At 34.7% G+C, this 16,495-nt stretch overlaps 1 protein-coding gene across 2 annotated transcripts in view; it reads left to right on the top strand.

Annotated features, from left to right (window-relative positions):
• The window catches only part of LOC118189200 (sal-like protein 1), a 206,556-nt gene that overhangs the window by 181,122 nt on the left and 8,939 nt on the right, over nucleotides 1–16,495 (top strand). For both annotated transcript variants that reach the window (XM_085815019.1, XM_035359758.2), the window contains one exon: nucleotides 11,332–12,082. In XM_085815019.1, the coding sequence (XP_085671145.1) occupies nucleotides 11,332–12,082 (751 nt within the window). The remainder of the gene's footprint in view (nucleotides 1–11,331; nucleotides 12,083–16,495) is intronic.

Raw genomic sequence — 16,495 nt, 5'->3', positions numbered from 1 at the left:
AATATACATGAAAATATATGGAAGGGAAAAAAATAATAAATTGATTGATATCTTTTTATCATTAACTTCTTTTTAATTTTAAAATTTGTGGTACTTAACGTATTATTCCGTCGATCGCGAGCGCCCATCAGTGGCCGAGCGGTAACGTCGCTGAACACTGGTAGTTCGGTCCGAGGTTCGAATCCCGCGAACGGGCTGGCTGCATGGGCGTTTTCGTGGTTTTCCCCATGTGTAACGTGTATATGAGCCAGTTTCCCTTAAAAAGTCCTCCACGAAGGCATCCCTCCCTTAAGGCAAATGCCCTCGAGAGCTTTGGAATAATCTAATAAACCAAAAAAAAAAAAAAAAAAAAACCGTCGATCGCGAAACTGTCATCAAGTAGAGCGATTTAGCGCCAGTTATATAAAAGCGTGACATAACAACAGATTCATAACATCTGCGCTTTTGTTTAATCCCACCCCAATGATTCTCTAAGTCACCTTTTGTTTTAATGAACAAGAATAAAAATTAACTACTGTTGCTGCTGAGATCAGCTCAGTATGGCCGATGGACGGAAAAAAAAAAAAAAAAGATTGGGATAATTGCCTGTGAGAAATTGCTACCCACAGCGTTCTAAACCAACTTTCAGTAAAATCGGAAGGCCTAACAAAACAGTCGAAATTGACAAAAGCCTTTTTTTCCGAAGAGCGTTAATACTGACTGTTTATTGAACAAAGACACATTAATTTCTTCAGAATTCTGCTGGAAAGATTGGCGCAACACTGGCAAGATCTCCGCAATCTTTCATCGTTCGACAGTAGGCACTTTCACGGTCGACGGAACAGCACGTAAGTGCCAAATTTGTTTTACGTCGATCCTTTTTCACACCACGAATTGATTGCTCTATAGAAGGTACTGCATCTCATCAACAGCCAATTAAAACTCACCGACGGTCACCAAACTATACATTTTACCTTCAGCTTTTGACCAGAGTAATAAATTTGATGAAACACTTTTCTGGAATTCAATACTAAAATAGATCTTATTAATTGATATAACCTCGTTCAGATGTCAATGATTTATACCCTTGTTTCAGCGATAAAATTGTCCTTCTTAGGTTCAATAACTACACCCTTGCAATAGTATAATATATTATTTGAAAACGATTTCACTTAATAGCTGTGGGTTTGCCAAACATTCCTTCCTACAGAATGAAGCTTACTTCAGTTTTCTACGCTCACCAGCGGCCGAGCGGTAAAGTCGCTGAACCCTGGTAGTTCGGTCCGAGCTTCGAATCCTGCGAACTGCATGGGCGTTTTCGTGGTTTTCCCCATGTCTAACGTGTGAGCCAGTTTCTCTCAGAAAGTCCTCTACGAAGGCAGACAGCCCTCGAAGTTTTGCCATAGTCTCATAAACCTAAACCATACTTCAGTTTTCGATGTTTAAGTCTGAGAATTATAATATGTATTTCTATTTCTAATGCGTATAAGCTTTTTACTCATCTTTATTATTAAGTATGGTGGAAAAGTGAAGTCATATAGAGCCACTAAATTTTGAATTCACGTAGTCTTCCATTCGAACATATACACATCGAAGTCGTAATTTTATGATTCAAATTTGTTTTTAATCTATTTCACATTTTGGGCGAATTAAATGAAATCTTGATTAACAAATTTGGCCATTAAAAGACAGTGCTTTGCCACTCTGCTAAGCGTTATTTGTATTTCAAGTTTCATAAAAGAGCTGAGTGTTTTAAAAGAAATGTGTAGTCACTATCTGATGTAAAATATTTTTATCTCCCATACGCTAGTTTCTTGCCATTTGGTGTGAAGACTAGGATGGTTTTCTTTCAAAATTAATTTACCTGTTATTAACAAACAGAGCGATTTTTTTTTAAATTGTAGTTCTAAATCTGTATTATTGTTGATTACTAGCTGGACTTATTAAAAGAATATTTCTTCTTTCAACTATTTTAGAAGGCTGGCTGTGATGGCGGCGGCTAGTATAATACATACGTGTGTGTGCGCGCTTATATGTATGCACATAAATATATTACATTCGGTTAAATAATAATCTTAATGAAAAATATATTACATTAATTATGCTTCTCAAACTGGATTGGTTGAAAAACGTAAATTTCAGTTAAAATTGTCTAATATAATTTTTATTTAGTTACATATTAATTACTTGTGTTAGCATTTGATTTTTCTGTTGTCTGTGTAGATCTTTGGAAGCAAAATTTGTTGTGAAATTGTTAGTGTAAATCTCATAAAAATTGCTCGGGATGGTCCTGTGAATTTTGTACTTCTTGTCCACCACAAACTGACACCACACTGACGTTGGAACGCGAGTCTTAAGAAATAAGCTAAGAGAAGCAGATAATATAGCTGAGAATCTCCATACGACGATTGCTGCTGTAGATCACATAGTTTCTAGATTAGGTTTCATTTAAATAGCTAAGATACGCAGTCATTTTAGATCACAGTTTCAAAATTACGCTTGAAAAAGAACGAAACTAAGAAAAACGGCCCTAAATTTTTTTCAAGCTAGTATTAGAGAAATGAACACTTTTATAATCTCAACATTGTGAGCTGTTGGGGGGAGTATTGACGAAACTGCGGTCGTTATATGGTTTTATGCGGTATGTCCAAACCGATATAAAAATCTGCCAAAGGAAAGATTCGCGTCGCCATATTGCGGTGACCAATCCCTTAATCCCGTAATGGTCATCTCTGGCGACATATTGCGATGTTTATAGACCGACCGGATAAGTTTCCGGTTATTTGCTCCTTCACTTCCGGGATGGCTGAGCACTCCTCTTGCTCCCGTAAATGGCCGGGGGAAGATGTCAGTGTTCAAGATAGTCATTTTTGTCCACTTCCCTAACACTTCTGCCCCCGCCATTTCATCTCACTGCTGGCAATTCTCTCTTCCGCCTCTTCGATTGCATATGTGCATACTGCCGCGGAAATTTTTATACGACATAATCATATTCCAGTGTTCTTTTTTCCAGAACCCTAAAAATATTTTTTTTAACTAACGTTACTAATTCTTTTTAAAATTTACTCGTCAGACTAATGTACCTTTAGGTGTAGACATAGCATTTTTATCCAAGAACTCTTGGGTGTTCTGAAAAATATTTCATTTCATAGAATGAATATTTCATTTTATAGACCGACTGGATAAATTTCTGTCCGTTATTAGCAAACCAAGCGACTTAAGTAAGAGTAAAAAACATAGTTCTGTATTTGATTACTAGCTGGACTCGTTAAAACCATTATATATTTTTACTTTTTTGTAGTAACTATTTTAGACGAATGATCCTGTAAAGCGTAAAGCTCAAGGGACACAATTCGACTTGATCTGTACCTGTTATGATCTGATTTTTCATTACGTTTCTTTAAGTATTTAACACACTTTGCCATTTGCTTTATAATAATACTTGCATTTTATCTTTCACGAATGAAAATGGGAAATTTTACATGTCTTCCATTCTAAAAAGCAATATGCGATAGTAACAGAACATTGTAAAAATAAGATCGAAATCCTGCTAAATGACTAAAACGAGGGAAGTTATAGTGATGGGAATTGAGTGGGATTCGTGATTATTTTGTAGACACCTCTTAATAAGTATTGAAGAAAGGCTTCGTAGATTTCAAAAGGATATATTAGCTGATTTCATGAAGTAAAACGTATCATATTGTTGAGAAAAGTAAATATCAAGGGATCGAGAAAATACCTTGAAAAAAATTTTCTTCCCTAAATTAAATTTCAGATTAATTGGTAAATTTCAAATTCATTCTGTTTCAATTGGAATAATATAAAAATTTTCGAATACCAAGTTCTTGTAACTAAGAATTGCTGTCAGGTTTAAAAGAATTTTCTTTTATTTTGTGGGGAAATGAAAGTTGAGTTTTCCATTGCTTTATGTATTTTTCAGTTCTAATTCATAAAAGAAATTAAAAGGCGCCAAAATTTTCTGAAAATAAGAATTAAAATCTGATTATCATTTAAACCAGAGAATTTCTCCTGCGCAGATTTAGCGTATAAAATTTCTTGACTTCTAGCTTTATATTTAAAAGATTTAAGGAGCTAACGCGAAAGCAAATGAGGCACGTAAGACAAGCGTCGATTTAAAAATAGAAACTTTAGTTACTGTATTTTGCAAAACAAGCATACTTATTAAAGCTACTAATTCGGTATTAGATGAAGAAGCATATAAAGAGAGTAAATATAAAATATTGAAGTTTGGAATTGACGTATTTATTTCTGATTACTATAAAGATGCTACAATTCGTTTTCCCGCCGGCAGCAAGAAATACGAATAATACAAGAAATACTGTGTCATCGCCGGGGTTCAAACCATGAATCATCCATTTTGTTAATTACACGCGCTAATCATTTGCACCGTAAAAGTACACATGAGGAATGTGATAATTCCTTCGAATCTCCTCCATGTAAAGAGCGATTGAAGAGAGCCACCACGTACAGTGGACTAAACATTTATTGTAATATATTGTCATCCAGTAAATTTTAGTTCTAGAGCAATTTTAGCGACAGCTAATTTTTTTTTTTTTTATCAACCAAAAATCATTTGCTTCCGATGCACGAATCTCCCCTTGTTGGATATATGTGTTAATCATTTACACCACGATAACACGCACAGGAAAAAGTAATACTTTCTTTTAAGTAAAATGACCTAAATTTTACTGTTTGTAATTATCTTTTTTCAAAATAAAAGTTTCGTTTTTAAACTTAATCTTACAGATATTTCACTCAAATTCGTGAGTTTGAGAAATTATTTGAACTCTTTCCTTCTGAATGTTAAAGATAATTATTTTTGAATTCAACAATACACGTTAAAGCGGGAGCTAATTTTGCATTCACTCAGCATTAGGGTTCGTTACCAGGCAACAAAATTATTCTTCCTGAATTAGACTCTTCCATGAACAATAGTTGTCTGAATACAATTTCCTATGAAAACTAAAATTTATTAAATGGAAAGGCATTAGATAGCGGTATTTTAGTAAACTTTTACTTCGTTTTGTGGAGCCATACTTATGTTCCAAATAGCATTCTTATGTCAGTTCAGAAACTAAATAAAACTTTTGCTCCCAAATATAACTTTTGTGCCCCGACCAAGCACTTCTGAGAGTGAAGGATCGAAACAATTTGGCTTATGGATTGTCCGGCACTATCTTCGACGACCGGGATCAAAAATTGTGGTTCTTCCCTCAAATATCCATCGCCCTTCTTGCTGCTTCCAAGAAGTGCTCCAACTCATTGTACCTTCTAGTAATTCTCGGCTTGTGCTTTCGCAGACACTAAAATCTCCCTCCTGCCGACCCCAATCTATCCGGTCCCCCTCTTACCTACCATAATAGGAAGAAGGACTATTAATCCCGGATAGCCATAAAAGACGCCCGGACACGGCCCCGACCTAAAGGGATAGGGGGTGGAAGGACACGAGGCAAGACATGTGGGGACATAGTTGCCAGGCGAGGATGGCTTGCTGTAAATCGAACTCGATGGTCGAGGTAGTAGCGAAATAAACGATGAAAGAGAAGAGCAAGAAAAGAGGAGACAGGAAGATGGTGAGATGGAAGAAGAAAAGAAACAAGCAATCGGAGAGGGTGGAAAGAAAAAAAAGGGTGGAGAAGAAGGGAGACGTAGGTGAGAAGAAAAGTTAAAGTGACTAATCTAAGTCCATTGCTTGAGGGGGGGGGGAAATGGGGTATGGGGATGTCACAAGAGCGAACCTCGTAGGAAAGCGACAAACGCGCGCGACAGACTTAGAATTTAATTCCTTTGATGAGGAATCCCCAGCCGAATGCGCAAAGATAAAGAGGAAGGAAAGAAATGTAGAGAGCGAGAGAATGTGTGAAGTTATATTGGCGGCGTGTACTGTCACGTAAAAAAAAGAAACGAAACAAATGAGAGCAGTTGGAACTAAGGTGGTACGTATGAAGAAGTGGATATTTAAAAAAAAAAAAAAAAAAAAAAAAAAAAGATAAAAAGAAGCATTAAATCTTTTTTATTTGATGATAGAGTTTTTTTAAACGAGTGTCCTTCCCCCCTTCCAGCGGATGAAGCTAAAGGGTTCGCATACTAATAAGCATGCATGGAACGCTTTGAGCAGTAGAGATGCAATGCTTAAGAAAATGCTGAAACAATAAATACTTTTCTATTCAAAGGATCGACTCTAGTATCAATACCGGCATTTGATCGACATTGCATGAAATCGAATTGATGTAGGATCAGCACTAATATGCAGATGACACCGCATATGCGTATCGAATTATATTTAATAAGGAGTATGTTAAAAAGGGAAATTGTTATTGAATTATTATTTTTAAAATTTGGTGTACTGTCGATTATTTGGTCTAATGCCGGGAAAGCAGATCACGGGGAATCCAAACTATCAATTTTCATGCATACTCTTCGTGTTTATTTCTTTAAATAAATAAAAATAATAATAAAAAAAAAAACAATAATTTTACCTTGTAGAGAGCATTTAAACCTTTGTCGAATTTAAGTGCATATTTTTCGAAGTGCTATTTCATTACTGTATTTGAGTAACCTTTGGTCAACTATACAAAAAAATTAATTATACGAGGTAATCGTTAAAACTAAAAGACGCAATTAAGTTTTTACAGCATGCTGGGATTAGCGTTTTTTTTTTTTTTTTTTTTTTTTTTTAAACATACATTTGCGCATAGCATTGAGTGCGAGAGTACAGCCGCCGGGTGTAGATTATCTAGAAGGGATCATTCGCACCTGAGTAATCGGGAGTACACTGTACCTGCATCGAATCGAAAAACTATTTTTGAGCTGCCGCCTTCCCCTCGTTTGGGTAACAATAATTTTGAAATTTTAGAAATAAGATTATTGTTCATATAAAGTGAATGCAGGGGCCGATATGGCATTTCTTGTCGTATTACAAGCGACTTTAATTTGTAGGAGTTATAGTGCCCCAAAAATGCGATAGCGACAGAGATATCAATATTATTATAAGTATTATAGAGCTGTAAGTATATAGAGCTGTAAGCTGTAGAGAGTATTATAGAGCTGTAAAATAGCTGTAAAAATAACATCAAATATATAGGAAATTGTAAGGAAACCAAAAAGTTTGTTATAAGCCGTGTTTATAACGAATGTCTTATTTTGTTATAGCGGAGTCTGACTGTATTAAAAAACAGTGCTGCAGCGGGATGCTTTTCTTCATTACCACTATGTAACCTTTACAGCATTTAAAAAAAGGGGGAGGAAGTATTTTCTATACCAATAGTAAATGCCGCATGATATTCTCAAAACTCAAATAAAAGATCTAAATAAAATATAACAATAATACAGAAAATTAAAAATGGAAAGAGAGGTCAGGTAATATGCATTAGCTATTTATCGAAAAGCTGGCATCACTTTTATCTGGCTTCGAGCGCAAGTAACAAGTCGTTTTAATCGAAGAGGAAGTACGAAGCAACTATGTTAGTCTGTCTCCAGGCCGGCCTTCTCTCTCACTCTAGGAGAAAAAAAAAAAAAAAAAAAAAGACTAACGCGTATAGAACAAATCGAGACAATTCTTTTTATTTTTACTGTCGGAAGAGGCTGCAGTGGGGGAACGAGAGAGAAAGGAGGGAGGCAAAACCGCTTTTTTTTTTTTTTTTTTTTTAAAGCACGCAACCTTTTCTGTTTGATCTTTCGTTTCCTTTGTATTTCTGTGCATCCGGACTCGTGTTTTTAAAACTGGTGGGCAGCGGACCTATATTAGTCTGTTGTTCTAGTCTATGAAGATCGCTCCGGCTCACATCCTCCACAAAGACATAATGCTGTAAACCTACCGGTGAAAATGACTTTTTTTTATATATACCCACAACCTCTCTGTTCTATCAGCTACTGCCTGGGTGGGTTTTCCCCTTATTCCAACCTTTTGTGAATGTGTACTTAATTTGTTTGTTTTGTCGCATTCTGTTCTCTGTCTATTTCGTTGGGGATTTCAACCTTGCTGGATAAATCATGGTGGAAAGAAAAGAAAAAAAAGTCAGTTCTAAGCACTTGACAAACCACCTGTTACGCTGAAACTTTTTTAATGCAATTGCGATATATTAGTGTGACTGACATTTGGAAACATTGCACATTACTAAGAATTTTGTACAGTTGATAATTCTTAGTCTGAAGATATAGCTGGAATGTTTCTCAATATGAAACATCTAGTAATATATGAACTGTTCCCGTGTACTCAGGCTGCAATGTGAAATTCGCACGCGATTGTGCTATTTGTCCAGCAATAACTTTTGTTTTTAACAAATTAAGAATATAAAAATATTTCTTGATAGGTTCTGAATAGAAGATAATTCTTTTTAAAGTTCAATTAGATAAAGAAAGGGATGTAAGTTTCAATAATTATTTCTTACATAAATTACTTCGTATTCTGTATTAGTTAGATATAGATTTATTAAAATATAAATTTTTGCTCTTAAAATTGCCAAGAAATAAGTATAAAACATAGTACTACGATTGAGATAACTCAGCATATGGTTAAGTTCTTTCATTAAAGCTTAAACGGGGATGGTCTTTCAGATTGCGAGCTATGGGAGGCAATAATAGAATAATTCCACATAAAAATATTTTCAGTGAGCTTTAAACCTTTTATGAACTATTTTATAGACTTTTATGGAATTTTATACGTTCTCAGCTTTACTTGGTCCTACTTCCCCCCTCTCTTTTTTCGGGGGGGGGAGGGAGAATGGATCTTGTCGTTTAGATATGAAGTAAAAGTCAACGAGAATAAAACATTTTCCCTTCATTTTTGATTTATTTTAGCTGAAGATTGAAATCATAAAACTGTAAGAAAAATTAGCCGTTATTGAATTAAAAAGAACTTTGGAAGCTGGACTTTGGGAGAAAAAGGGAGACAAAGTTATGTTTTCTTACGTTTATTTATAGGAGAGACAATTATTGTTCAAAATAAAGGGAACCAGATTATTGGAGGGGCAGATTAACCAGATCGTGTCTTCTTGTTGTGGACCGATGGAAAACTTAGTATCACAAATTACCAGCATAACACAAAACTGCCTATTAAGGCACAAAGGAAAAGAAAACTGAATACGATAACAGTAGAGATGTCATAGCAATATTGGACATTAGTTGTTTTTTATCCACATTATTTACATTTATTTATGTAAATTAAATTACGTATTGCTGTTTTTAAAACTGGTGTAAAGCGAATTTAGTTTACATAATGTGAAGTATTATTTAATTTACATAATGCGAAGTATATTACCATTGTTAAATCACCTGTTAAAAGTAAATTACTCTAAAAAATAAATCAAGTTGTAGAGTTGCTCACTCTTATTCTGCTAAAGTAAATGTCGAGGAACACTGGAAATTGTTAAGCGATTTATCGCTGAGTTCAAATAACAGAGGTCGAAGACTCAAGAAAGGGTTAACTACCTTTTATTTCACTCAAAATAAGATGAACAGTTAGCCCTTTTAAGAAATAAGAACTATTTAGAACTATCTAAAAGAGACTTAGCCGAAACTAACACATATCTAACGTAGTTGGCCCTTAATTTAAACTAGCCGACGAATATCAAAAGGCAAGTAGTAAACGGCCCAGTGTAACAGCTTGTAGAGAGACCTAGCCCGAAGGCAACGCGCTGTACTCGGGATTACGTTGAAACAAGAATCGATAGGAAAGTATATTGAAATAAAAATAATCGTTATAAAATTAAAATGTACCTTATAAAGTATACAACCATTAATCATTTGTTTCACATTGAAGGCTTTCGAAATTCAAAATTAAAGTAAACGAAACGAAGAGAATATACACCATGAAATCGGGAAGAAAGACTGTGCACACAACGCTCAAAACAAGAAATTTAAAAAAAAAAAAAAAAAAAAAAAGGTATTGTTTATATCACCAGATAAATTTATTATCCAGATTAAATAGTGAAAAAATACTCGTAGTTAATAAAACTTTCTTTTTATTAAAACATGAGTTATGTGTTCCTCTTTCATGTACTTTTTAATTTACCTTTTTAATTGCCTCGGATTTACTGTGATTTTATCATTATTGTATCTAGTTAATCGGAAGTTGAGTGAATCATAATTTAAGTACTGAATTGCACCCTTTAATTGTAATTTTTTAAAGTCATTAGATTTGTCAAGTGCACAATGTCCTCTCCGGGACTCGAACCTCGGATCTCCCGACTGTTAGCCTGGTGTGCTTCCTTACCTTGGCAAGGGGGAGAGGAAGAAAGTACCTTACATTTTCCTCCACTTAAAGGGCGACTGTGGATACCCAACTGCCAAATCCTTATGGCGACAAATTATTGCCCACTGTATTTTAGTTCGGGCGCCACTGTGGTTTCATTAAGTATTTTTCACATCAGGCAACATGAAAAACGGGCAGTGCCTTGGCCAGAATTTGAGATCTGGATCTTCCGGTTGCTAACTGGGCATATTTTCAGTTATACTTCAATACAAGTTACTTCTTCTGTTTACTTGACACACACATACAAATAAAGCTTGTATAACATACTTGGAAGAAGTATAAATGTACTGGAGTTACTTCATTTCGTTTTTCTGAATCTTCTGTCAAATGTAATGCATAACTTCTGTGTGCATGGAAAAGTTTATAAACTACAAACATAAGTCAGTATGGGGGGAGTTTTTTTCCCCTCTCGCTATATTGACTCTAAAGTCAACAGTTTTATTACAAAATATTTCCATCCAAAGTTAATATTATCTGATAAATTATTATTGATTGACAGTCAAATGATTGCAGAGATAGCTTCTTTTAGCATAAAATATAAGTTCAGACATCAAATTTATTTCATGAAATGTTTGCATCATAGGATGCAAGCAGGGCTATAGGGCTTCGGAAAGGTCGATTTGTACAGGGTGGCTTTTTTTTTTTGGGGGGGCAGCATTTTTTATGCGAAATATAATTTTATAGGTTTCATTATATTCTCAAATATAGCATTCCAAGCACTTCAGATATTGTAGTACTATCGCAAACATTTCTTACATAAAATAGCTACTGAAATATTTAAACTTCTAGAATGTCTAAAGTCTGAATTTTTCTAAAGAGCAAAATAGCACTTTAGGATGCTAGAATTTTATTTCAAAAATTAGAGGGCCTTCAAATGAATCGTCCCAGGTAGCATAAGTTTTAATTACGTCACAGGGAACATGTAAAAATTTTTATAGTCTGACGATGAAAGAGCTTTCATTCGTGTGTTGACTGAGTCGATGCTAAGTTTTTAAATAATCCATTGTGTTTAAAATTCCATATGTCGACACATGGTATTTTTAAATGGCTAGATTTGATTTTTGTTTCGCTCTCCTTAGGTATCTGTTCTGCAAGTGACACAGAAGACGATGAACATGTTTGTGGAAAGTGTCGAGCTGAATTTCCCTCCTTGTCTGAATTTTTGCAGCATAAAAAGAGCTGTGTCAGCAAAAGACCAGTGCTGGTTGCACCGCTGGACTCTTCTATGGACACAGAAGAAGATGATGATCCTGACGATTTGGACGATAGGTTATCTCCACCTCAGCTTAATAATGAACGGAATGACAATGACAGATCTTTACCACCTAAGGATTGGTTCTACGGTTATAGCACCGGGGACATTCGATCCCTTCTGCTGTGTTCACAAAGGCCGGACTCCAATGTCACACTCGAACAGTTGAAGAATACAACAGTAGCAGTTGCACAGCACAGTCAATTTGATGAAGTTCATCTCCGTGCGTTTTTCTCAAAGTTCCAGCAGCAGCAGGTTGAATCTCTACAGTTGATCAAGACTTTAGAGAAAATGCTCCTAAACTCACAACCTTTGGCTCCACCACCTCTGATAGGTACGGCGGCATTGACGCCTCCACAGAATGCAGATCTTCCGCCTTCAGTGGGTTCTGTTTCAACACCCATCACGTCTATAATGGCAGCCTATCCACAAGGAACAACTCAGGAAAGCCCAGGGCCACCAATACCTCCTCCCGAAACGAACAATTTGGCACTGTTAGAGAAGCAAACAGAGAGGTACATCCAGGACGTAATGACAAAACGGTCATTTTTAATCAATGGAATCGATGACGATAACAGGTTAGTAGTTTTTACGTGACTTCCTTTAACATACCAGATTATAACCGGGAAATATTTATACGGCAGTAGTGATTTCTTGGGTATATGACTTCGATTTTCATAAATCTTTGAAAGTATTATAAAAAGTTTAAACAAAAATTTATATCTTATGATTAAGCTGCTTAATACACAAGAGTCAGTGGGTCATCATTGTTTATCTGTTATATATTGAAAATGAGAAAAACGTTATTTTTATAAATGTTTATTAGCCCAGAAGGGTTATTTGAAAATTATTTTTTCATGCTTTGTCCAACTAAGTGATAATCCATTGCAAAAATACTTTAACTCCTTAAAGTAAATTAAATAACGCTGTGAAAGCATTCAACTTTTTAAAACATTTTCTGTTAAATATGACTATTGAAAAAATCGTTTAATGCAATTAGATTTTTTGCTTCTTGAGTCGGAATATGTCGTAAAAAATGTAAGAAGTGAATGGTTCATTTTATAGTAATTTTAACAGTATTGATCAAAGAATCTTCAAATCTATATGTGCATTGTTGGTAGACGAGTGAAACATTGTAAATCAAAATGTCCAATTAGCTTTTCTTTTATATTATTTCATTTAAAGCACGTATTGCTGTATAAGCACAATATATTTATAGCTTGTATTTTATGACACTCGGATTGTAAAGTTTAAACCCTCTACTTTTGGATGCCGATGTTATTTCTTCATTTATTCCTACAGACGCATTTGGTTCGCGCAAAAGCTATTGTGAACTACAGCTTTTTATCATGCAACTTTTTCATAGCCCTCTTGTAGAATTCTTCTCTTCTGTTATGGAAGAAATTTTATAAAAATTGAAAGACTATTGCCATAATTGTCTTTATTTCCCAAATTAAGGAAGTCACACCTGAAGCTAAATTTACTGGCTGCTCCATCGTGAAGCTTTAGTAGCCAAAGCAATCCCCTAAAACCGGAAAATCGTTTTGAAGGAAGTTTGTGAAAATTGTTATGTTCATTAAAAGCCGAGCTTTAAATTCGATAATATTTAGGATTTTTTGCGAAGAGATGGGCAGTGAACGTGAAACTCTTTTGTTACATTCCGAAATGAGGTGGTTATCAAGGGGCAAAGTTTTAAACCGTCTTTTTGAACGTCGATCAAAAATTTAAATTTTCCTCTGTGATTCAAAATTTGAATTGCAAAAATGTTTACTTAGTGAATTATTGTTGACTCTTTTAGCATATTTAGTTCATATTTTTGAAAAGTTGAAAGTATTAAATTTAGGATCACAAGGATAAAATGTTAATTTATTTACCATGAGAGATAACATAAATAAAATGATAAAAAACTCGAGCTAATAATCCAAGAATTGGATAATAATATTTTAAGCTTTTTATCCCTTTTATAAAGTTTTCTAACCAAAAATAATTTGAAAATAAAAAAAAAAGAATTAGCATCCTACATTAAGAAACCATTGTTTTCCATTACTAAATAATTTCAATATTTATTTTCCAGAGGATCACGAAAAAGAGAATTGGATTAGAAATCTACTTTGTTCAAATATACCTGAAATTTTATCTTGTGAAGAAAAAGAATAACTGATAGAAATTTCATGTCATCGAACTCTAACCGAAGATTTTAAAAATAACACACTTTTTAACTTTTATCTGACTCGAAGGAAAGAATTTAAAGGTACTTCAAATAAAGCTATTAAGTTTTTATTGCCTTTTTGCATAACCTATTTGTATGAACAAGGATTTTCTTCCATATTATATTTGAAGAATAACTACAGAACAAAATTGAAAGTGGATCTTAATTTACGGTTAAAACATAAAGAAATTGATCTCCCTTAAACAGGCCCAAATTTCATACTAAATTTTAGAATTAAATTATTGTCACGAATTTTGCACTTAGACAGATAGTTTTAGTAGTAAATTGTTAGTAATTAGTAATTTTAGTAATTAAAATTGTTGTATTTCAGCATGCAATGCAGCGCGAGACAAATTTTAAGAGAAAGCTATGCCGGAAAAGTAAGAATACAGGGGCACGTGCATTTAACATTGAGTATATTAATTCAGAAGTCAAACAACAAAAATCAGCGTTAATTTTCAAAATTTTCACAGGACTAGTTTCGATGGTTTTACCGAACCACCATCCTCAGCTGCAAAACCGCAATCCTCAGCCGCAAATGCGGTTTTGCAGCTGAGGATGGTGGTTCGGTAAAACCATCGAAACTAGTCCTGTGAAAATTTTGAAAATTAACGCTGATTTTTTTTTGTTTGACTTCTGAATTAGTACTTATTCGGCGTGTTATTGTGTCTTAATTGAGTATATTGTTATCTCGGTAATTTGTATTGAAATTGAATAAATGTAATTGACCACTATCTTAGCTGTAACCGTAATTCTATCCTCTTATTGCTCTCCAGAAATCTCGAGAAGCAGAAAGTACTAGAAATTTCTCGCGACTGGTTGAAAACTGTAAAATGGTAACCAATTTTTAATCTAATATTTCTTATGCGTGCATATTTAATACAAATAGCTAATAGGTTGTGCAAATGGCAATATATATATATATATATAGTTTAATATTTCTATTGAAAAATTGAAAAAAAAATGTATTGGTGGTACCAGTTTCTAAAATTTTATTTAGAGATGGTAGGCTTTAGTAAAAAAGTTGAGAACCGCTTTCCTAGGTCATGGGCGTAGACAACGGAGTGCAGGAAGGTGCACTTGCATAACTCTAAACAAACGCATTTTTTCCTTCTCAGATATTAACCAGCAAAAGTTTCCGAAACATTTATTATATTCATTGTTATTCTGTTGAGCATTTTCAGTGCAAAAATTCAGACCTCTCGAGCAACAAAATTTTCCTGACTTTTTTAATGTGCATATTGTTAGTATTATCATCATCAACAGATTGATGGATGTGTATTTAAACAGTTTTTCTTCCAAGTTACCATCAGAGAAAGTTTTCGATACAAACTAGAAAACGCATATCGAAGCAATAGGACTGATTAAATATCAACTCAAAATATCTTATGTGCTGTAACTGCCGTATAAAATAACGAGAAAGTGAAACGAACACATTGTCAAATAATTACTGAAATTGATTGTTCGTTAACCTTTGTGTTACACGTATAGTATATAAAGAGTGATTGAAAATTATTTGTAAAAATGTAAAAGCAGATCGGACACCAGTAGACTGCTCTAGTTGGCGTGAGCAACTTAAAAAAAGTGCCGTAATCTTTTCACGTTCCTCATCTTTCGAAAAAGTTACCAGTGCATAAAGACACAACGATGCAGCACCATTGCGGAGCTCATTGTCGTGAGGAAAGCAATTCTCACAAGGCTGCCAGGACACCAATCTTCGCAAACAGTCAACTTGCACAAATGTTCCAGCACCTTTTTTTTGACAATCACTCAGTAAGCTATAAGGATACCTTGACATATAAAGGCACAAATCTGTCGACATCCTTATGAAGTTCAGTATGAAGAAAGCAACCCTCACTAAGACTGCCGGAACACCCATGTAAAGGTCTTAATCTTGGCGAACATTTGCTTACATGCATAAACGTGTTGCTCTCTTTATATTATATTGCGGAATCATCCGTGTAGCGGGACACGAAAATTTCATGCTTTTATGCAGTGTAACAAAGAATAGAATAAGTTCTTACAATTATGGATATGCAACGAGTTAACGGTGATGAGGTTGAGACATTTTTACGGTTACCAATTAGTTTATCTTTTTTTAGAGTCAAAAAATCTTTTTCTTCCTTAAAGTTTATCATTTTTTGTTGCATGAATTCTACAATTATGTTTAATGATTTCATCTTTTTTTTAAACAATTGGTATTAAGCAATAAAGCAGCGTATTAGGCAAAATGTCCTGACTCCCCGATAGCTTCATCCATTTCTGATTATACTCATGCAAAATACTATGCATGATATGCTACTTTTTTTTTTTCCTTACTATATATTTTAAGTAAAGTGCAACCCTTGAACTTTACTTAAAATAAACCTTTTCTTTGCACAAAGCATACCTTTTCCCTACAACCCTACACCTTGCCACTAACTCCAAAGCACAGATGGGCCCACCGGCGGCCGAGCGGTAAAATCGCTGAACACTGGTAGTTCGGTCCGAGGTTAGAATACCGCGAACGGGCTGGCTGCATGGGTGTTTTCGTGGTTTTCCCCATGTCTAACGTGTATACGAGCCAGTTTCCCTTAGAAAGTCCTCCACGAAAGCATCCATCCCCTTAGGCAGATAGCCCTAGTGTGCTTTGCCATAATTAAATACACCACTACACCGCACATCAAAGCACAGGCAGTTAAACAAGCGTTTGGCCAATTATGGCCCTCAATTTTCTTCATCCATTCACTCATTCTAAGCATAAACCAAATTTCCAAAAGTCAAAAGTGTTACCCCAATAGAA

The sequence above is a fragment of the Stegodyphus dumicola genome, chromosome 4 (genome assembly GCF_044657685.1).
Source record: "Stegodyphus dumicola isolate Sdum_Otavi_A_Nest chromosome 4, ASM4465768v1".
Lineage (NCBI taxonomy): Eukaryota > Metazoa > Arthropoda > Arachnida > Araneae > Eresidae > Stegodyphus > Stegodyphus dumicola.
The sequence above is the reverse complement of the archived record's forward strand: the minus strand, read 5'-3'. Positions and strand labels throughout refer to the sequence as shown.